The sequence below is a fragment of the Lethenteron reissneri genome, chromosome 10, assembly GCF_015708825.2.
Source record: "Lethenteron reissneri isolate LAM-NWPU_2019-01 chromosome 10, ASM1570882v1, whole genome shotgun sequence".
NCBI classification, from domain to species: domain Eukaryota; kingdom Metazoa; phylum Chordata; class Hyperoartia; order Petromyzontiformes; family Petromyzontidae; genus Lethenteron; species Lethenteron reissneri.
This window is the reverse complement of record NC_083788.1, coordinates 5,710,836-5,734,320: the sequence shown is the minus strand read 5'-3', so window position 1 is coordinate 5,734,320 and position 23,485 is coordinate 5,710,836. Positions and strand designations below refer to the sequence as shown.

General features: G+C 50.8%; 2 protein-coding genes across 2 annotated transcripts in view; both read left to right on the top strand.

Annotated features, from left to right (window-relative positions):
* The window catches only part of LOC133340837 (sarcoplasmic reticulum histidine-rich calcium-binding protein-like), a 316,152-nt gene that overhangs the window by 278,601 nt on the left and 14,066 nt on the right, over positions 1-23,485 (top strand). The window lies entirely within an intron of this gene.
* LOC133340867 (retinol dehydrogenase 10-like) lies at positions 362-12,922 on the top strand. The gene is made up of 7 exons (XM_061549322.1): positions 362-813; positions 6,279-6,592; positions 7,601-7,815; positions 8,599-8,697; positions 9,932-10,077; positions 10,480-10,614; positions 12,187-12,922. The coding sequence occupies exons 2-7, from the start codon at positions 6,334-6,336 to the stop codon at positions 12,536-12,538; spliced, it is 1,206 nt and encodes a 401-aa protein (XP_061405306.1). The 5' UTR covers positions 362-813; positions 6,279-6,333; the 3' UTR covers positions 12,539-12,922.

Here is a 23,485-nt window from a genome sequence, read left to right as displayed (position 1 = left end):
CCAATTCAATGAGTTGCCCTTAGTAAGATGGCCCATGCCGCTCGGTGGCTTTGCTTAATTACAATTTTTTTTTACACAAACCCCATGCAATTTATTTATGTTTCTACTTTATTTGATTTCTATTCCGTTGGTTGAGAGTCGTGAAAAATTTTCGTTGTTGTGGTAAGGTTTTTGCCGTCTTTTTTGTGCAAAGCCACGGGAATCGATTCCTTCCTGGTCTCTATAAAAACATAAATCGTTAATCGATTCCCCGTTGGCTCAGACTAGAACCCGATTGGCTTAGCGATTCTCCCACGCTTCGTGATTCTCATTCGCTCAGACTGGGAATCGGTCCACGTAAGAAAACAGATGATTGGGAATCGATCTGCAGGCGTTTAAAGTCCGATCGGTGCCACCCATAGCTGGAGCGGACTAAACAAAGTAAAAGTTGTTATTTTAACGTCAATAAAAAAATATGTAAAAATCATAAAATGATACGCAGTGCAACGGAGAAGAGCAAATAAACTCACGCGTACATCAAACTCGTAATTTTAAAAACTTTCATTGTCATCAGCAGCAGTATTATAACTAGTTTGACTACCGTACATGTATTCGATTACGAAGACATCACCAATACTAGTTCAGGCAGCATCAGCAGCAACATCAGGAATAACAACAACATCAGCAGCAGCATTGGCAGTCGTTACATCGATCAGCAATGGCAAATCCTGATCAGATGCAACAGCAACAACAGAAGTAGTAACAGCAACAACATCAACAACAGCAACATCAGCAACTTCGTTATCATCAGCAGCGGCAACAGCGTGAGCAGCAGTAAGTAGCAACAGCAAAATCGATTCACCATCATCATCATCATCACCAGCAGTAGCAGCAATAGCAACATCGGCTTGATCAGCTTGATCAGCAGCTACATAATCGATATTAACAACAACAGCAGCAACTATTGCACTTGCAATAGCAGCAGCAATGGTATTCTCGATAGCGGCCTCAATTTTAGCAGAAACAACATCGTCTTCACCACCACCACAACAACATCATCATCATCACCACCACCACCACATCATCATCATCACCACATCATCATCATCATCACCACATCATCATCATCACCACCACATCATCACCACCACATCACCACCATCACATCACCACCACCAACAACATCATCACCACCAACAACAACATCATCACCACCACATCACCACCACCATCACATCACCACCACCACATCATCACCACCACCACATCATCATCATCACCACCACCACATCACCACCACCACATCATCACCACCACATCATCATCACCACCACCACCACATCATCATCACTACCACATCATCATCACCACCACATCATCATCACCACCACCACATTATCTTCATCATCACCACCACCATCATCACCATCATCATCACCACCACCACCACATCATCTTCATCATCACCACCACCACATCATCATCACCACCACATCATCATCACCACCACATCATCATCACCACCACATCATCATCACCACCACATCATCATCACCACCACTTCATCATCACCACCACCACATCATCTTCATCATCACCACCACCATCATCACCATCATCACCTCATCACCACCACCACCACATCATCTTCATCATCACCACCACCACCACCACCACCACCACATCATCTTCATCATCATCACCACCACCACATCATCACCACCACATCATCATCATCACCACCACATCACCACCACTTCATCATCACCACCACCACATCATCTTCATCATCACCACCACCACTACATCATCTTCATCATCACCACCACCACATCATCTTCATCATCACCACCACCACCACATCATCTTCATCATCACCACCACCACATCATCTTCATCATCACCACCACCACCACATCATCACCACCACCAACACCACCACCACATCATCACCACCACCAACACCACCACCACCACATCATCACCACCACCACATCATCACCACCACCAGCACCACCACATCATCACCACCACCACATCATCACCACCACCACCACCACCACATAATCTTCATCATCACCACCACCACCACATCTTCATCATCACCACCACCACCACATCATCACCACCACCACCAACACCACCACCAACACCACCACATCATCATCACCACCACCACATCACCACCACATCATCACCACCACCAACACCACCACCACATCATCACCACCACCACATCATCACCACCACCACCACCACATCATCTTCATCATCACCACCACCACCACATCTTCATCATCACCACCACCACCACATCATCACCACCACCAACACCACCACATCATCATCACCACCAACACCACCACCACCACATCATCACCACCACCACATCATCACCACCACCACCAACACCACCACCACATCATGATCACCACCACCAACACCACCACCACATCATCACCACCACCACATCATTGACATCACTATCATCACCTCATCACCAACACCACCACCACATCATGACCACCACCACATCATGACCACCACCACATCATGACCACCACCACATCATGACCACCACCACATCATGACCACCACCACATCATGACCACCACCACATCATCACCACCACCACATCATCACCACCACCACCAATACCACCACCACATCATCATCACCACCACATCACCACCACCACCACATCATCATCTTAACCACCAATACCACCACCAACAACATCATCACCACCACCACCACATCATCACCATCACCACCAACAACATCGCCACCACCACCACCACATCATCACCACATCACCACCACCACATCATCACCACCAACACCACCACCACATCATCACCACCAACACCACCACCACCACCAACAACATCGCCACCACCACCACCACATCATCACCACCAACACCACCACCACCGCATCATCACCACCACCACCACCACCGCATCATCATCACCACCACTACCAACAATATCACACCACATACGCCGTCTCCACCATCACACGCTAAGGACGGCTTAATCTAAGTTGTCTTGTGGTTGTTGTTGTTTGACTTGCATCCCACTGGGATTTTTGCACACAGCGTTGGTGTACGGTGTTTTTCCTGCAATATTTTGCTGTCTTTTCTTGGATTTTCTGTTTGCACTTAGTCACGTAGTCACTTTAAGATGTTTTCTTGTTCATGTTTTTGTTTTTTGTTTGTTGCGGTTGCACCCGATTCAAGAGCCGAATCCCTCACAGGGCTATACCTAATACATGAACTTGAACTTCTGCCCGCCTCGCTGATTAAACAAACGCCACCAAAAGTGCAGCTTCTAATGCTTTCAAAGATACACGCCGTTAGGGGGGCAGCTACACGGAATGATGTCATCGTTCACACACCGCCGTGGATTTGCAGAGATATCGAACGAAATCGTCATGATTATAATCGCAGCCACAAGTTGTGTTACGGAGTGTAGTACCATCATCGCCGTGTAGACCAGAGCCTTTGGACTTAAGCAGTAAAACATTTACCATTGCTATTTAGTGCTTTGGTGCAGAGCAGCATCATCATCATCAGCAGCAGCAGCAGCATCAGCAGCATCATCATCATCAGCAGCAGCAGCAGCAGCATCAGCAGCATCATCATCATCAGCAGCAGCATAATCATCATCAGCAGCAGCATCAGCATCAGCAGCATCATCAGCATCATCAGCAGCAGCAGCATCAGCAGCATCATCAGCAGCATCATCATCATCAGCATCATCAGCATCAGCAGCATCATCATCAGCAGCAGCATCAGTATCATCATCAGCAGCAGCATCAGCAGCAGCATCAGCAGGAATAGCAGCAGCAGTAGTCGCAAGTGCAGCAGCAGTATCAGCAGCAATAGCAAGATAATCAGCAGCAGCAATAGTAGCAAGTGCAGCAGCAATAGTAGCAAGAACAGCCCCATCAGCTGCAATAGCATTAGCATCTGCAGCAGCAGCAATAGTAGCAAGTGCAGCAGCAGCGCCATCAGCAGCAAGAGTAGCCAAGAGCAGCAGCAGCAATATCAGCAGCATTAGCATCTGCAGCAGCAGTATCTTCAGTATCAAATATCAAATAGAACAGCAACATTGATGTACAGTACTGTAATAATCATCAGCAGCAGCATCTGCAGGAATTTGTGTGAACCAAATCTTTCGTCAATCCTATAACAGCTGCGGTGCCTCTTATGGGCGTAAACACAACCAATGCCATGTCACGGGACATTGCCCGAAACGTCGCCTTATTGTATTTTTTTATTTTAAGGTCACGCACACACACACGGTGCTATGGACGAATGAATGCGTTGAGTTTGTACGTTATTCTATTCTATGCTTCTCTAGTTCGCTTCAGTAAAACACATTCCTGCGGAGGGAGCTGGTAGGAACGTTGGGTTGCTCGGTCAATGGCCAGGGTCAACGGCGGCGTGGTGTATTCAGCAAATATGCCCGACTGTGAGGGCGGGCACAAGCCGGCGTGAGTAGGTTAAACGTTGAGTTTTATAAGGGCACCACGGGGTGACCAGCCCCTCCCCACCCAGCCCCACCCCTCCCACCCAGCCCCTCCCCACCCAGCCCCACCCCTCCCACCCAGCCCCTCCCCACCCTCCCCACCCAGCCCCTCCCCACCCTCCCCACCCAGCCCCTCCCCACCCTCCCCATCCAGCCCCACCCTCCCCACCCCACCCTCCCCACCCAGCCCCACCCCACCCCACCCTCCCCACCCAGCCCCACCCTCCATACCCAGCCCCTACCCACCCACCCAGCCCCTCCCTCTCTCCCCACCCAGCCCCTCCCTGCACGACGGACGGACACAATAATCCCCTGTGGGCTGGTGTAACCAGGAGGTTCCTACCAGTATAACTTGAGCACTTAACATTGACGGTGACATGACCCAGCGGTAGCACGTTTGCCGCTCGCAGCAGAGGTTCGCGGTTCGTATTGAGAAGGCAGCCCTGGTTAATACTGCGTTTGTGTAATAACCAGTATAATACTGCACGCCGTTGTATTCTCTGAAAGTGCTCGTGACGTCGTGTGACTGGCGTCACGGTCCACGTCTGATAAGTTTACCCCGAAAATTATTCAACTTGGGGGGGGTGGTGGGGGGGCTTGTAGGGGGTTTCCCACCTTCGGGAGGCCCGAGTAATCGACTACAACATAGCAGTCCAGTGTTTTGTCGATTAATTAACTAATTATCCCACTCGTGGGACTCCTTGCTCATCACTTATTCTAACTGTCTGGCATGTTTCCCCACTCACGCGCGGTTCCGCCTTCCTGGTCCGGTCTCGTGTTTTGTCATCTCCGATCATTTCCACGTCCACGGTTATTCTTCCCATCCTGGCTCACCTCTTCAAAACCACCTCTTCACTCGGGTCAGCCTCGCCGGTCTCCGTCCCGTTGCTCTCACGTCCGTCACCCTTTTCCGCTCTCGATGAGGTTTTCCCTTTGCCCGACGGCACGTGGCGTGGCCATGCGGCGTTGTGCTTCGGCCTGTTACGGCACGCTCCTGCTGGTGGTGGTGGTGCCCTCTGGTGTTGGTCTCTGTGGCGCTACGTCCAGTGCTGTGACGGTGTTGTGAGGGACGCCACTGTGGCTAGGAGATGTTAACTACCTCGCCCCGTATGCTGGTTGGTCGTGGGTTCGATCCCTACCCTGACGACGCCTGCTGTATGTTTGGAGGTTGCGTGTCTCTCTCCCCGTGGTCGCGTGGATTTTTTATCTGGGTCCTCCGATTTTCCCCTCCATATTCAGAATCAACCGTCATGCATTTCGAGTATTTGGCCTGCTATACATTTCCACGTAATGATAAGCCACTTCGTTGAGCTATCATTTGTAGTTAAATATAGCTCAACGGGCCTTACCAGGTAAAATAAAAAACAGTCTGTTCTCCTATAACGCTGCGTGTTTCTATAACGCGATTGAGTGAACATAACTTCGTCGCGCAAATAGGAATCAATGGTTGTACGGCTGCCTCGGCGTAGCATCGCACAAGGCATTGGGATACTGCTGGATGCTTCTAGATGCTACCCACGCGCGCTGAGTTCTTGTTCAGCCTGCACACGCATCTCACGTGTTATCGCGGACCGTGCTTTACCCCCTATATTAAATGTTCTATTTATTAGAACGCGATTCTTTTTATCATCACGCCGCGTCCTTCAGGAACGCAACTACCGCGTTATAGGAGAACAGGCTGTAGTTTAGTTCGGCGAGATTAGCGGTGAAGCGGTGAAGCGGCGTTGCGTTTCAGGCTGCGACTTTTGCGGTGTGGTTCTGCAGGCGGCAGCAGCAGGCAGCAGCAGCAGCAGGAGGGCGGGCTGCTGGCGGCCAAGCGATGCACGTGCTGCTGGAGCTGCTGGTGGTGAGCGCGCGCGTGGCGCTGTCGTTCGCCGTCGCCGCCCTGCGCTGGCTGCGTCCGCGGGCGCCCAAGAGCGTGCGCGACGAGGTGTGCCTGGTGACGGGGGCGGCGCGCGGGCTCGGCCGCCTCTTCGCGCTGGAGCTGGCGACGCGCGGCGTGGACGCGCTCGTGCTCTGGGACGTGGACGGAGAGGGCAACGAGGAGACGGCCGCCCTCGCCCGCGGGGCCGCCGCTGGTGAGCGCGGGGGCAGGGCCCGGGTAGGGTGAGTGGGAAGGGTGAGTCGGGAGGGTGAGCGGGTATGGTGAGCGGGTATGGTGAGCGGGAAGGGTGAGCGGGTATGGTGAGCGGGGAAGGGTGAGCGGGTATGGTGAGCAGGGTATGGTGAGCGGGGAAGGGTGAGTCGGGAGGGTGAGCGGGTATGGTGAGCGGGGAAGGGTGTGAGTCGGGAGGGTGAGCGGGAAGGTGAGTCGGGAGGGTGAGGGGTTTATGGTGGCGGGTGGTATTGTGAGCGGGGACGGGGTCGAGACGGGGAAGGGTGAGTGGGGAAGGGTGAGTGGGGAAGGGTGACTGGGGAAGGGTGAGTGGGGAAGAGGGAGCGGAGGAGGGCTGGGTATGGTAAGCGGAAAGGGTGAGTGGGGAAGAGTGAGCGGGGAAGGGTGAATGGGGAAGGGTGAATGGGGAAGAGTGAGTGGGAAGGGTGAGTGGGGAAGGGTGAGACGAGTGGTGGTGGCCGCACCACCGCCACGTGTCGCCGTGCCGTCCTTCATCGGTGCCCCAACAGGAGATCTTTGTCTTTGTTGTATCACTGTGACTATGTGTGTGAGTGTCTGGCTGTTAGCGTATCACTATGTGGGTGAGTGTGCGTGTCGGTCCTGGGCCTCCCCTAGGTCGACTGAACCTCAATTGAGTACCCGGATCAGTGGGTGCGTTAACATCGCCACTCGGGCATGGTACCGTCCCGGCTTTCAGTTTAGTTACTCCACTGGTTTCATACCAGAGGTCGCAACCGGGTACCCGATACCCGTACCCTACCCGATACCTGGCTACCCGTACCCGGCCGGGTACGGGTACGGGTAGCCGTTTGCGACCCTTGTGCGGCCGGGTACGGGTACGGGTAAGGAATCAAAACCCGTTTGCAACCTCTGGTTCATACACAAAACAACACGGAAAAAAATATACAACACAACAGTCCGTAAGGCTATCCGGGTGGGGGGGGGGGGGGATGTTCGTGTTTGCGAGCAGACGCCGGTGTGGCATGCCCGCGCGTGCTGGCGTACACGTGCGACGTGTCGAAGCGCGTCGACGTGTACCGCGTGGCGGGCCTGGTGCGGCGCGACGCGGGCGACGTCACGCTGCTCGTGAGCAACGCGGGCGTCGTGTCGGGGCGCCCGCTGCTCGACTGTCCCGACGAGCTGCTCGAGAGGACCATGGCCGTCAACTTGCACGCCCTCTTCTGGGTCAGTGGCGGCGGAGGTGGCGGAGGTGGTGGTGGACGTGGCGGTGGAGGTTGCAGGTGGCAGAGGAGGTGATGGTGGAGGTGGCAGTGGTGGCGGCGAAGGTGGTGATGGTCACGGTGGTGGTGGTGGAGGTTGCGGTGGCAGAGGGGGTGGCGGTGGCGGTGGTGGTCGTGGTGGTGGAGGTTGCGGTGGCAGAGGAGGTGGTGGTGGAGGTGGCGGTGGTGGTGGCGAAGGTGGTGATGGTAACGGTGGTGGTGGTGGTGGAGGTTACAGTGGCAGAGGGGGTGGCGGTGGTGGTGGTGGACATGGCAGTGAAGGTTGCGGTGGCAGAGGAGGTGTTGGTGGAGGTGGCAGTGGTGGTGGCGAAGGTGGTGATGGTGAACGGTGATGGTGGTGATGGTGGGGGTGGTAGTGGTGACTGGTGGTCATTTTGGGGGTGGTTGAAAGTGGCGGTGTCAGTGGTGGTAATGATGGGGATGCTGTTGGTGATGGTCACGAAAGTGATGATGCTGCTGTTGGAGGTGGTGGTGGTGTTAAAGCTTTTGGAGGTTACGGTGGTAGCGCCGCTGTCACCAGTCGAAATGATCGCACTCCGACCCTAGCAGGCCCATTTTATCCAGCCTAAAATACTTTCACGCGACAAAACGTTGCAGGCAACTGTTGCTGGTAACCATTTCCCTCAATTCCTTAAAAATGTCCCCAATCGTTCATCGTGGCACGTCAGACTAACTACAAGGGAGATCCTTGCCTTCCATCCGTTTCTCCACGTTGAAACGTGCTCAGATCACCAAGGCGTTCCTCCCGGCGATGTTGGAGAAGAATCACGGCCACATGGTGACCATCGCCAGCTCCCTGGGCCTCTTCAGCACGGCCGGCATTGAGGTGCCACCCCGTACACCACAGCCAGCTGACCTCCTGACCTCGGTCCCCCATTGTGACCCCAACCCTAACCTTTGACCTCACGAACCCACACCGACACTGGTGCTGGTGTCGCGTGATGCAATCGTCCGGATGAATGTGTTGTGTGCGGGCTGTGCAGGTCTTGGTTTGCACACCTAATGCTCTACTAAAAACCTGCGTAACAACATGAAACATCAACGCATTCGTCGGTAACATTGCGTGGCCTTAGAAGAATAAATATATTAAAGTCAACGGTTTGGGCAATGACCCTCCTTCATAGCACAATAAGAAGGGCCATTGCCCGAAACGTCGCCTATTTTTATATATATTTCATTTTACAGGCCACACTGAGTTGCTATTGATGAACGTGTTGAGTTGTGTTGCTTGTGCCTGTGCACCCACTGCCAACGCAGCATCACCAGATAATTTGTTACAGCAATAGGCTGCGTGCAGGAGAGTCGAGTGAGATGAGAGAGGTAGGAAAGTGTGAAGCGGAGTAGAGTGAGATGAGACGGGACAGGTAGGAGGGTGTGTGAAAAAGAGTAGAGTGAGATGAGAGGGGAGAGAGGTAGGATTACGTGTGTAGGAGAGTAAAGTGAGATGAGAGGGAGAGAGGTAGGAGAGTGTATGCAGGGAATTGAGTCAGTTGAGAGGGGAGAGGTAGGATTACATGTGTAGGAGAGTAAAGTGAGATGAGAGGGGAGAGGTAGGAGTGTGGAGGGAATTGGGTCAGTTGAGAGGGGAGAGGTATGAGAGTGCATGGAGGGGAGTAGAGTGAGATAAGGGGGTGCAAAAAAAGAGATGAGAGGGGAGTGGTAGGATTACGTGTGTAGGAGAGTAAAGTGAGATGAGAGGGAAGAATTAGGAGAGTGTGTGGAGGAGGGGGGGGGCACAGTGAGCTGAGAGCAGAGAGGTAAGCAGCAGCGAGTCCGCAGAGAATCTTGGAAGACGTTGCGTGTGATCTTGACATTAACGATTGGGTTTGGTGCCACTATATAAAAGTACAGGGGCTATGTGGTCTCGTTTATCGGCGCTGGTGAGAAGTCTGCCTGCGGAATTGCGTGTCATCTAGAGCGTGGAGGCGAGGGGTTTGGGGAGAGGCCGTGAAGGGAGCGGGAGCATCCGCCGTAGCGGAGGGAGGTATCGTCGCGAGCAGGGATAGACATCGACTTCTCTCGGCTGGGGCGCTAACACAAATCGCCGCCCTCCACGCTAGGATTACTGCGCAAGTAAGTTTGGCGCCGTGGGATTCCACGAGTCGCTGAGCCACGAGATCAAGGCGATGGAACGCGACGGTGTGAAGACCACGCTCGTCTGCCCCTACCTCGTCCAGACCGGAATGTTCCATGGGTGCCGGATACGGTGAGTGTCCGCAGGATCCGCAGCCTTGTATCCAAACTGCTCCTCGCCAAACTTACTTGCCTCATCGCCAACAATATTTGAAAATGTGTTTTTTTATATCGGCTCCCTTCAGATGGAGCATCTCATTATCATGGTGTGCAGGGTACCAACTCGGCACACTGTAGACCCAGCTCGTCAACACGAACTCACCTCCTCACCGCACATCTCACCAAGACACTGTGGTTTCAGACTGGGGCGGTCCTGCACGTGCGCTGGGGAGACAAAGGCAGCCGGGTGTGGGTGATGCTGGCCACCCACCCCCCTCGTGTGCCGTACCGGTCCTTCATCGGTGCTCGCGAACAGAACTTTACCTAGCAATCTCTTGAGACTATACGGGGGATCTTTGTCTTTGTGTGTGTGCAGTAAGGAGGTGGAGACGTACGTGCTGCCCCCGCTGCAGCCAGAGCAGTGCGTGCAGCAGGCGATGAGAGCCATCCTCACCGACCAGCCCGTGCTGTGTATGCCTCGTCTCATCTACCTCGTCGTCTTCATGAAGAGGTGCGTTCACGTCCGTGCTGTCTTTGTGAGACTTTGCAAGCGTGCGCGGTGTTGTAGCAGTTAGCACGCTGCACTGCGAACCCGGCGACCTGAGTTCGATTTCTGCCCACGGCCAACGCTGGTGACAATTACACTGGTCAACACACTTTTTCTGGCATAAGGTATTCCAACGGTTTTAAGGTAAGTGTGGGGTGCTGATTCCAAATCTGGCATCAGTTTTTGTCTATCAAATCAGGTTTTTGAGATATCAAATATTGCATTTTCAATAGAAACTGCAGAAGAAAAATATTAAATAAATGTGGATATCTACATAAAATGATATTATAAAGACACTATCCTAAAAATACAGCACCATATTTTAACACTAAATCAGTCACTGACTCGCAACAACTTGCAATCAAAAGTGACAGAGTTAATTTCGAGTAAAATCAATGAAATTGGGTATGCCGATAGCATAAAAATTAGATGTGATAGAGCAAATCTGAGATCAGATTTGGAATCAGCGCCCTGAAATTAGTCTAAAACAGCTGCAAAAGTCCAGGCCAGAAATTTGTTTTTATTGTTGACCAGTGTTATCTGAACTGGTCATGCCCCCCCAACCTACTCGGCTTTAAATGAGCACCTGGTGCAGTGTGTGAAACATCAGCACTGGGGATACAGTTGTTTAGTGACTGTGTACATATCTGCGTGTCTCTTTGTGTGTGTGTCTCTTTTTGTGTGAGCTTCACAGTGGTGAGATGTTAACTACCTCTCCTAGTATACAGGAGGTCGTGGGTTAGATCCTGACCCTGACGCCTGCTGTATATTTGAAGTGTGCATGTCTCTCTCCCCGTTGTCGAGTGTATTTTTCTTCGGGTCCTCCAGTTTTTTTCCTCCACGTTTAGAATGAACATGACGCGTTTAGGGTGTTCTCCTGGTATACATTTCCACATGATGATGAGCCAACTTCATCGGGCTATCATATGTGATAGTCAGCTCAGTGGGCTTTACCTGGTAAAATACAAAAATAATTTCATCATCAAAGACAAAAGATCTCCCGTGTCGCCTAAACAGACTGTTGGGGCAAGTGCTGTTAGCGAGCACCTACGAAGGCCGGCACGGTACACGAGGGGGGGTGGGTGGCCAGCACCGCACCCGGCCGCCTTTGTCTCCCTCGTGGTGACATTTGCAACACCGCACCAGGTACTCGTTTGAGTATTTGGCTGCTATAAATTTCCATATTATAAGCAACTTCATTGGGCTATCATTTGTGGCCAGGTCACTTTTGAAAACAAGCTGCATAGCTCAGTGGGCCTTACCTGGTAACATAAGAGACATCTTCTTGGTTCTTTCGGTAAAGTCACGTAGAAGGGAAGTAATAAAATAATAAAAGAAAACATAATAAAATAATAAAATGAAATATTTATTTTATTTTTATTTTATTACTTCCCTTCTACGTGACTTTACCGAAAGAACCAAGAAGATGAATCCCTGCAGTCACGAAAGCTTTAAATCGAAATTTAACACAAGAGATAGTTTATATTTTAGTTTGTGTCTTTGTGTGTCTCTGTGTTTCCGTGTCCCCGCGTTCAGTATCCTTCCATGGGAGGCTGTCGTGGCCATGTACCGCTTCCTGGGAGCGGATAAGTGTATGTACCCGTTCTTCGAGGAGTGCAAGCGGCGGACCAACAACAACCAGGAGCTTGTGACCAGCCCTGCCGCCACCCACCGGCCCCCCCACCACCTAGGGATGGGGCCCCCCAAACCTCCTGCTAGGGCTCCCCAATGCCTAATCATAGGACCCACCCACTACCTATGGATCAGTCCTGCCAATATCCAAAGATGGGGCTCCTCTAAGCATGCCGTTGGGCTCCCCGCAACCTGTAGATGCACCGCACGATATCTAATAGTGCGTGCACTAAGAGCTACGGACATGGGCCCCTAGAAATGACTGATTGAGGGCTTTGCGCTACCTATGAATGGGCCCCACAATACCTAGGGGGCGCCACAGTCGCCTGGTATCCTGGAGTTCGTGGGTTTGATCCCAACCCTGACTCCTGCATATTTGTAGTTTGCACTGCTCTCTCCCCGTGGTCACGTGGATTTTTTTTCTCCGGGCCCTCCGGTTTTTCTCTCCACATTTAGAATCGACATGCATCTCGAGTATTTGGCTGCTATACATTTCCACACAAGCCACTTCGTTGAGATATAATTTGTGAAATTTCGATTTAAAGCTTTCGTGACTGCAGGGATTCATCTTCTTGGTTCTTTCGGTAAAGTCACGTAGAATGTAAATAATAAAATAATAAAAATAAAACATGAAATAATTTTCACGACGTTTCGGCCACAACGCAAGCAAAAGACTCTGTCTTCAGACTCTGTCTTCAGACTCTGTCTTCTCGACAGACCTGTTCTTCACCTGAGGACGGCTGCTTGCGTTGTGGCTGAAACGTCGTGAGAATTATTTAATTAAGTTGTATTTTTATTATTTTATTATTTCCATTCTACGTGACTTTACCGAAAGAACCGAGAAGAAGATATAATTTGTGATAGCCAGGTCGCTTCTGAATAAGAGCTGGATAGCTACGTGGGCCTTACCTGGTAAAATACATTTCTAGTTTTAATCCTGGGACGCCCCCCCCCCCCACTTAAGATGCGTGCATCATTACCTCCAGATGCCCACCTTGAATCTACTGATGAGGACCCCCCCCACCCACTCTGTACCTACACATGGGCCCCCTAGTGTCATTAATGCCCCCCTCCCCCCCCCCATATTTCCCAGGGTGGGTTCTTGGATCGACTGCGTGAATCACTGCGCAGGGCCGTAGAGGGCTCGTGACGCCTTGAGAGAGATGGGCAGTGTGTGATTAGCGCCTTCTTCTGTGGAACAACACGGGAGAACTGAACCATGACAAACTAATGGTGCTGGCCACAAAGACAAAGATCCCCCCTGTAGCCTTAACAGACTGCTGGGGCAAGTGCTCTTAGCGAACACCGATGAAGGCCGGCACGGCACACGAAGAGGGTGGCTGGCCAGCACCACGCCCTGGCCGCCTTTGTCTCCCCAGTGGCGATATTTACACATCGCACCAGGTACTCATTTGAGGCTGAGTCGACCTCAGCGAGGCCCAGGACTGGTTCAGATAATCGTCACTGGTGTTGGCAGTTAGTGGGTTTGTAGCGCACCACCACCCCCTCGTGCACCGTGCCACCCTTAATAGGTGCTCGCTAACAGCATCAAAAGCCCTTGTTTGTCAACCCACTGCCGGATGAGGGACTCCGCACGCGCCGTGCCGGGCTGTTTAACCGTACTTCACCGTGCTGGTCAGTGCGGGTTGGTGAAGGTAACGGAGCATAGATAAGGGGCAGCATAGTACAGTACAACAATGGATTCTGGTATTGCACTTCCCCGCTGCTGCTGCTGCTGCTGCCCCTGATGAGTGGTATTGATACTCCGGGTGCCGTTGTTTTAAAACACATGACCTTGCAAATAATTGTGCGTGTTATGTGTACTTGAGGCTCTTGAAGGATGCTACTGGACGGTTGGAGGCAGTGACCCTCGAACAAAAACTGGAGGGCAGAGGAGCGATGCTCACAACAATGAGCGGAGCGCCAGGCGGCTAAAACGCAGCAACTGTGGCATAGTAAGAGGGGCACAGCTGGTGCATCTGCCAGTCATCTCAGTCAACCCATGGCACCTGCAGGGTCTGTCCCGTGACCTCCTGTCAGTGAGCCTTTGACACTTGACGTGACCTCATAGTGCACCTGGCCTGGCACAGGCTGCCGTGGTGATGTCACCACCACTTAGTGGCGAATCGGCAGTTGTGTGTAAGTGTGTGCGGAGTGGCGGCGCAGTGGTTAGCACACTGCGCTACAAACCCAGCAACCTGAGTTCGATTCCCAGGCCATGCCCTTTTTCTATATCTGAGCTGGCCCTGGGCATGCTCTAGGTCGACTTGGCCTTAAATGAATGCCCGGTGTTGTGTGTAAACATCCGGGAGACAAAGGCGGCACGAGCGTAGTCCTGGCCACACCGCCATCCCCCGGTGTGCCACGCCAGCCTTAATAGGTGCTCGCTAACCACATTAAAAGTCCCAACAGTCTTCTAAGGCTATATGGCATAATCTTTGTCTTTCTATGCACTACATAACTGTTGGAACAAGTGCCATGCAATAGCATATATTGCCCCGACAGTCTAAAAGGATATTTGTGGGATCTTTGCATTATTTTTGTGTGTCTGAACATTTGTGTCCGAGTGTGAGTGAGTGACTTTTGTGGGGAGCGGTAGTGTAGTGGTTAGCACGCTGTTATACGGACCCGGCGACCCAGGTTCGATTCCCGTTCACGGCCAACACCAATGAGGAATATCTAAACCGGTCCTGGGCCTCCCCCAGGTCGAATCAGCCTCAAATGAGTACCTGGTGCGATGTGTAAACATCGTCACTGGGGAGACAAAGGCGGTCGGGCGTGTTGCAGACCACCCACCCCCTCGCCTGCCGTTCCGGCCTTCATAGGTGCTCGCGAACAGCACTTGCCCCTAGTCTCTTAAATGCTATACTGGGGGATCTTTGTATTCCTGTGCGAATACAGTGTATCACACGTATTACCGTTGTGTGTATGCGTCAGTGCACGCTATGTATGTACTGTAACTAACCTCTGAAGCCTAACCTCGAGCGGGTAGCTGTAATCATTAACCGCTCGACATGCAAGACGACAAAGATGATGAAATGAATGTGTTTCTCAATCGACCTGGAGACTTCTCGAAAGTGAAATACAGCTCTCCTAGGCACGGACCCACTGATGTGCAATCATAACCACGCGTATGTTCATACTGACACACTATGCATAACGAATCAAGGCTTGGTTAATAAACTCCAAATCTTGTTAAGAGTCATTGCATTCTGGATCGAGTTATTGTCTTTTCTCTCGCCGTTTAAAAGATACTGCTTTGGTGTCCTCAGAAACATATTAAGGGGATTGCATGGAGGAGAAAAAATGGATTTGAACTCACAACTTCCATATTAAACACTAGCTTTACTACCTGGCTTCGCCGGGACTTGGATTCATCACGCCCGGCCGCCTTTGTCTCCCCAGTGGCGATGTTCACACAACACACTCGTTTGAGTCGACCTAGGGGAGGTCCTGGACCGGTTCAAATAATCGTCACCGGTGGTGGCCGTGAGCGAGAATCGAACTCGGGTCGCCGGGTTCGTAGCGCAGCGTGCTACCCGCTACACTACAATGCGTTACGCTTCCACGTGCGCGGGTCACGTGACAGATGTGATGTCACAGCTCACTTGCCGTGCAAAAAATAGATGCATTATTGAGCCCCCCCCCCACCCAAAAAAACCCAAAAGTGTATTTTAATATTTTTTACATCGTGTACAGTCTGGAAAGTACCCACATGGCAAATTTCAAGTTTGTTGCATGTCGGGAAGTACGCTAAACATGTTGAACAGACACACATAATCACAGCTTTGCCTTTTATATATATGCAGATGAGCAAACCTCACACGTGTTCGGTGCGGTACAACGTCGCTTATCCACACTGACCGGTTAACCTCCCCCTACACTCGCCCGAACAAGTTCCGGGAAAGTGGCATGTGCCACGATTGCCGTGTGTGGCAATGACGGTCGCTGCAGGCTACGGCATGGATACCGTGCAGGAGATATTTTGTTCTAGATTTGAAGCTTTCGTGACTGCAAGGATTCATATTCTTAGGTTTTTTCGGTAAAGTCACGTAGGTAAAATTTTTGTATCAAAATTAATAAAAGTTAAATAAAAATAAAATAAAAATCACGACGTTTCGGAGGCAACACAAGCTTCCGTCTTCAGGTGGAACCGTCACAGCCTGACAGCTGTATCAAGAAAATGAGAGATTACAAGAGATACCACTCCGTATATATAATGGTTGAGGGGGGAAGGGCCAGGAACGGCACACTTTTTATTATTATGGTAAGGTGCGGCTTGAGACTATGAATAGACTGATATTTTGTTGTTGTTGCTGCTGGGAATGTCGGCGTCACGTTGCGGTGACAAGACACGAATACACAACGCTGAAACACGTACCTTGCTGACGTACACACAGCGTGAAACACGTGGCATAATACACAACGTGAAACATACTAATGCAAAACAGCGTGACATGCCTTACTAACACAAAACATGAAAAATACCTTACTAACACAAAACGCACTTATACACAACATTTGTAGTAGGTTCAATGAGACTTGGACGACGTAGTCGGAGGCACACTTATTTATTAAACGTTTCACTCAATACAGGTCAAGCTGTATCGGCCCCTTCACCCGTCTAACAGGAAGATCCTACTATATCTAACCCGGCTAGCCTACTCCCAGATCCTCCACTACGGAGCTAGGGGAGGCTAGCTGACCCAGTTCTGGCCAAGCTGGGATCACGGCACCCTTAGTCACCAGACCGGCTCTTACAAGAGCATCGGCTCTGGGCTCTCGGGGCCACGCCACTGGCTTGCCCTGGTCGGTCCTTAGAAGGACAGCGATCCAGGGGAGTCCCAGGACCTATCTAGCCGGTCTACTTTCTTCACTGGCTTCAGCTAAACACTGAACCCCGAGCTCACCGGCTCACCGCCTTATATAGCAACTCCCCCCTCGAGGGGTGGGGCCGTGGGGGATCACAGCGCCGTTTCAGCCTCCCAGGCTAAACGATGCGGACGTGGATGTAAGCATCCTTCCGCGTGCGGGCATAACCACTCCTGGTGTGTTTGTTCGCCCTCCCGTAACACCTCTACACATTGAACGCATACTTTGCTAATGCAAACCACTAATAAATATGGAACGCATGCCTTACTAAGGCAACACACACTCGTGCACGCTTCTTATCGGGGGATGCACTTTGCGTTCACGAGTGTGACGCCAAAGCCGATAAAAGGCTAATTACCGGCGAGCTCCAAAAACACAGAATTATAGCGGTTTTAGATTTGAAGCTTTCGTGACTGCAAGGATTCAAACTCTTAGGTTTTTTGGGTTTTTCGGTAAAGTCACCTACGTGACTTTACCGAAACAACCTAAGAGTTTGTAACGGTTTGTTTCATTGTTGGCGTTTTGTTTAAAGAGGATCAACAACAGCAACAATAATAATACTGTGCTGTAACAATGTGTAGTGACGACTCGGTTGGACTCGCTACAAATGTGAGAAAATTGAATTTTGGAACGAAAAAAAAGTCAACAGCGGGAGGAGACGCGCGGATCAGCCGGTTGCCTCCTCGCCGAGCGCGGCGCGTGTGTTTGAACACAGGGCACGCGTCACGTGGGACAGCGAGAGACAGCAACAAACAGCACCCGTTGTCAGAGACATGTTGTAGAGAGGTGTGATGATGGCACGTGTCCTGGCAAGTTTTCGCAGGAAGGGGGCGACGTTTTCTGCGTTTGCCGATGAATTTCGATTCAAAGCTTTCGTGACTGCAGGGATTCATCTTCTTGGTTCTTTCGGTAAAGTCACGTAGAAGGGAAGTAATAAAATAATAAAAATAAAACATAATAAAATAAATATTAATAAAATAAAACATAATAAAATAAATATTACATAATAAAATAAATATGTTTTATTTTTATTATTTTATTACTTCCCTTCTACGTGGCTTTACCGAAAGAACCAAGAAGATGTTTGCCGATGAGTTCATTTGCAAGCAAATGAAATTTTGACGGAACTTGGACCCTGAGTCGACTACTTTGAGCGCGGTAGTGGAGTGGTTACAAACCTGGCAGACCGAGTTCGATTCGCGGTCACGGCCAACATCACAACTGGAGAGACAAAGGCGGCCGGGCGTGGTGGTGGCCACCCACCCACCCCCCTCGTGTGCTGTGTTGCCCTTCATAGATGCTCGCTAACAGCACTTGCCCCAAAAGTCTGTTCAGGCTATACGGGGGATCTTTGTCTTCGTATCACTTGTGCGAGTGTGTGCACAATGTCCTACCCTACTCTGCTTCAAAGAATGGCGACCTGCGACGTCCGCTGTTGAGCAGAAGGCGCGGATTGTACCGCGAACCCGCAAGCATCCGCGGTGTTAACTGGGGCGGCCTGCCGGATCGGAACCGAGCACCTCTGTAACAAAGCCGTGCAAACGCTCTACCGCTGGGCCAGACAGAGCAGGGCCCCCCAGCTCCTCAATGTGCCGTATGTGTAGCCATCAAAATCATCACACTCCATCGGTTTCCACTGCACAGAGAACTCGGCGATGGGCGATGGGGGGCGGTTAGGAAAATATTTTCTAGGACAGCTTCGGCTGAAATGAAGCCCTGTTGGAGTGCCGCAAACAATGGGGACCTCAAAGGGCGGATCTTACTATACAAACACAGACAACCTTACACACACACACACACAGTCTTACGCACATGGGAAAACTTACACACGCACGCACACGCGCAAAAAACGTACGCACCCACACATACGTCTCGGATTCCCAGGCAGAGCGAGTCCAAAGGTGGCTTCTGGCTGGCTGGGTGTGTGTGTGTCAACGTCTTTTGTGGGAAGCTGTGGTGTCGCGGTTAAGACAAGACGCTTTGAACCCAGCGCCCTGAGACGGAACGTACGAATAGGCGCTGAACTGAACGGGCACTGCGACTCCCACGAGGTTGACCCAGCCTTGAATGCGTCGGTGTTCTTGGTATTGGTTGGGTGCGCAAACATCATCATTGGGGAGACAAAGGCGGCCGGGCGTAATTCGCTCATAGGTACTCGCGAACAGCACTTGCTGTTACTGTCCGTTAGAGGCGATATTGAGGAGGGGTGGGGGGTCACTGACTTTATGTTTACGGTGTGTGTCTGTGTGCAGAGCGTGTGTATGACAGGATGTGTGTTTATGGTTATAACGAATGTCAGTGTGTTTGTATTTGTCCGAGGGCGTATGTGTGTGTATTGCTATACGAGTCTATATGTATGTAAGGCCGGGCGTGATTCTGGCCATAACAATTCCTCGCTAACAGCACTTGCCCCAACAGTATGTTAAGGCTATACCACGGATATTTGTCTTTTTTATTATTATATTTAACTGAATAAACGATAGGGTTGTTAAAATAGTTCGTTTTTCATGACCGGTAACCGCATAGAACAACAAGTAGAAACCACTTTGCCGCACGCAAATATATAAAAGTCCAGCAATAAACGTCACAATGTAACCTTCCCAAACCTTGAAACGAATGGATGTGCTGTAGGGGTGGGAGAGTCGTCGACAGACTTGCAATCCACCTCGGCGATTCCCGGCGCGACAGTGAAAACACTGCGATTTAAAGCTTTCGTGACTGCAGGGATTCATCTTCTTGGTTCTTTACCGAAAGAACCAAGAAGACACTGCGGCAAAGTTTCCTGATCCCTCTACACCGCCTGCATCGGCTCCCTTGCCCTCTGCCGCACCATTCTACGACTACTTTGGGGCCGTCCATAAATGACGTCACGCACCTGGGGGCGGGGTTTGAGAAATGTGACGTCACATCATAATGCGCAAATTTTAATAAATATAGACAACACGTTCGACTTAATTTAACAGACGTTTTAATAAATGTTTTCTCCTACAACATCAGAGTGCAGCGCCGCATTAAATACGCACTACAATGACAATAGTTTAAAGCGATTTGAAGCATGTTTTATTTTTGGGGGGGTCAGAGCTTTGTGACGTCATATTCGAGGGGGGTCTGACTTTTTGTGACGCCGTGTGACGAGAGGGGGGGGGGGGGTGTCAAAAATCGTTCAAAATCGTCCAAAATCGCGTGACGTCATTTATGGACGGCCCCTTTCACGTACGATGGCTGTAGCAGCAGCATGTCATTCAGGAGCCCCATGGCCAATGTCGAGTTCTCAGCTGCTGCTGCTGGCAACGACGAGAGGGCTTCAAGCAGAGAGAGAGGGAGAGTTCGTGTCGTGCCGACGTTCCTCCTCCTCCGTCATTGAGCGCAAGCCACAGTGGGCTTTTACTGTGCGGTCCGTAATGGCCAACACAGTCGCAGTGCTGTGGCTGTGTGTTTGAATCCATGTCTCTGTGGATTTACTCTGCGGTCCGTAGTTTGGGTTTCACGGCCATAATCGGACTAGCACTGTGGCTGTGTCTTTCATGTATCTCTAAGGGTCTATACGAGTCTATGTGTATCTCTGTGGGTCTCTATGAGTCTCTGCAGGTCTCTACGAGTGTGGGTCTCTATGGGTCTCTGCAGGTCTCTACGAGTCTATCTGTATCTCTGTGGGTCTCAATGGGTCTCTGCAGGTCTCTACGAGTGTGGGTCTCTATGAGTCTCTGCAGGTCTCTACGAGTCTACCTGTATCTCTGTGGGTCTCTATGGGTCTCTGCAGGTCTCTACGAGTCTACGTGTATCTCTGTGGGTCTCTATGAGTCTCTGCAGGTATCTACGAGTGTGGGTCTCTATGGGTCTCTGCAGGTCTCTACGAGTCTACCCGTATCTCTGTGGGTCTCTATGAGTCTCTGCAGGTCTCTACGAGTCTACCTTTATCTCTGTGGGTCTCTATGGGTCTCTGCAAGTCTCTACGAGTCTACCTGTATCTCTGTGGGTCTCTATGAGTCTCTGCAGGTCTCTACGAGTCTACGTGTATCTCTGTGGGTCTCTATGAGTCTCTGCAGGTATCTACGAGTGTGGGCCTCTATGGGTCTCTGCAGGTCTCTACGAGTCTACCCTATCTCTGTGGGTCTCTATGAGTCTCTGCAGGTCTCTACGAGTCTACGTGTATCTCTGTGGGTCTCTATGAGTCTCTGCAGGTATCTACGAGTGTGGGCCTCTATGGGTTTCTGCAGGTCTCTACGAGTCTACCCTATCTCTGTGGGTCTCTATGAGTCTCTGCAGGTCTCTACGAGTCTATGTGTATCTCTGTGGGTCTCTATGAGTCTCTGCAGGTCTCTACGAGTCTATCTGTATCTCTGTGGGTCTCTATGGGTCTCTGCAGGTCTCTACGAGTCTACCTGTATCTCTGTGGGTCTCTATGAGTCTCTGCAGGTCTCTACGAGTCTACCTGTATCTCTGTGGGTCTCTGTGAGTTTCTGCAGGTCTCTACGAGTCTACCTGTATCTCTGTGGGTCTCTATGGGTCTCTGCAGGTCTCTACGAGTCTACCTGTATCTCTGTGGGTCTCTATGAGTCTCTGCAGGTCTCTACGAGTCTATGTGCATCTCTGTGGGTCTCTATGGGTCTCTGCAGGTCTCTACGAGTCTACCTGTATCTCTGTGGGTCTCTATGAGTCTCTGCAGGTCTCTACGAGTCTACCTGTATCTCTGTGGGTCTCTATGAGTCTCTGCAGGTCTCTACGAGTCTACCTGTATCTCTGTGGGTCTCTATGAGTCTCTGCAGGTCTCTACGAGTCTACCTGTATCTCTGTGGGTCTCTATGAGTCTCTGCAGGTCTCTACGAGTCTACGTGTATCTCTGTGGGTCTCAATGGGTCTCTGCGAGTCTACCTGTGTCTCTGTGGGTTTCTATGGGTCTCTATGGGTCTCTGCAGGTCTCTACGAGTCTACCTGTATCTCTGTGGGTCTCTATGGGTCTCTGCAGGTCTCTACGAGTCTACCCGTATCTCTGTGGGTCTCTGCAGGTCTCTACGAGTGTGGGTCTCTATGGGTCTCTATGTTACTGTGTGTGGCAATGTGGTTCAGGAGCTCGATGGCCAATGTGGAGTTCTGCTGCTGGCCACGATGAGAGGGCTTCAGCGGAGAGATTTCGCGTCGTCTCGTCATTGAAGGAGCGCCGACTTTATTGCCCGTAGACTAACATAGCCCTTAGACTTGCATTGCCCATAGACTTATATTGCCCGTAGACTAACATTGCTTATAGAGCAGGGGGCGAGGAACCTTTTTTCTGCCAAGGGCCATTTGGTTATTGATAACATAATTCGCGGGCCATTCAAAATGATCAACTTAAAAATTAGCCTGTTTATATTTGCTCAAACATTTTATTAACTCACCCCTAATGCGATGGCTGGAATTGCTTCTCTTTGGTGAGGCGTGTGATGTGAGCTGGTGTTGATGATGTTGCTGCTACTCGCAACTGCTTTTCCAGGTTTGCTCCGAGATTTATTGAATTTCGAGTCCCGCCTGCGGTTGCCTTGGCAGGGCCACACCAAATGATTTCGTGGGCCTCATACGGCCTGCGGGCCGGACGTTCCCCACCCCTGTTATAGACTAACATTGGCCATAGACTCACATTGCCCACAGACTACCATTGCCCATAGACTAACACTGCCCACAGACTAACATTGTCCATAGACTAACATTGCCCATAGACTAACCTTGCCCATAGACTAACACTGCCCATAGACTAACACTGCCCATAGACTAACACTGCCCATAGACTAACACTGCCCATAGACTAACACTGCCCATAGACTAACATTGCCCATAGACTAACATTGCCCATAGACTAACATTGCCCATAGACTAACATTGCCCATAGACTAACCTTGCCCATAGACTAACACTGCCCATAGACTAACACTGCCCATAGACTAACATTGCCCATAGACTCACATTGCCCACAGACTACCATTGCCCATAGACTAACACTGCCCACAGACTAACATTGTCCATAGACTAACATTGCCCATAGACTAACACTGCCCATAGACTAACACTGCCCATAGACTAACACTGCCCATAGACTAACACTGCCCATAGACTAACATTGCCCATAGACTAACATTGCCCATAGACTAACATTGCCCATAGACTAACATTGCCCATAGACTAACCTTGCCCATAGACTAACACTGCCCATAGACTAACACTGCCCATAGACTAACACTGCCCATAGACTAACACTGCCCATAGACTAACATTGCCCATAGACTAACATTGCCCATAGACTAACATTGCCCATAGACTAACATTGCCCATAGACTAACCTTGCCCATAGACTAACACT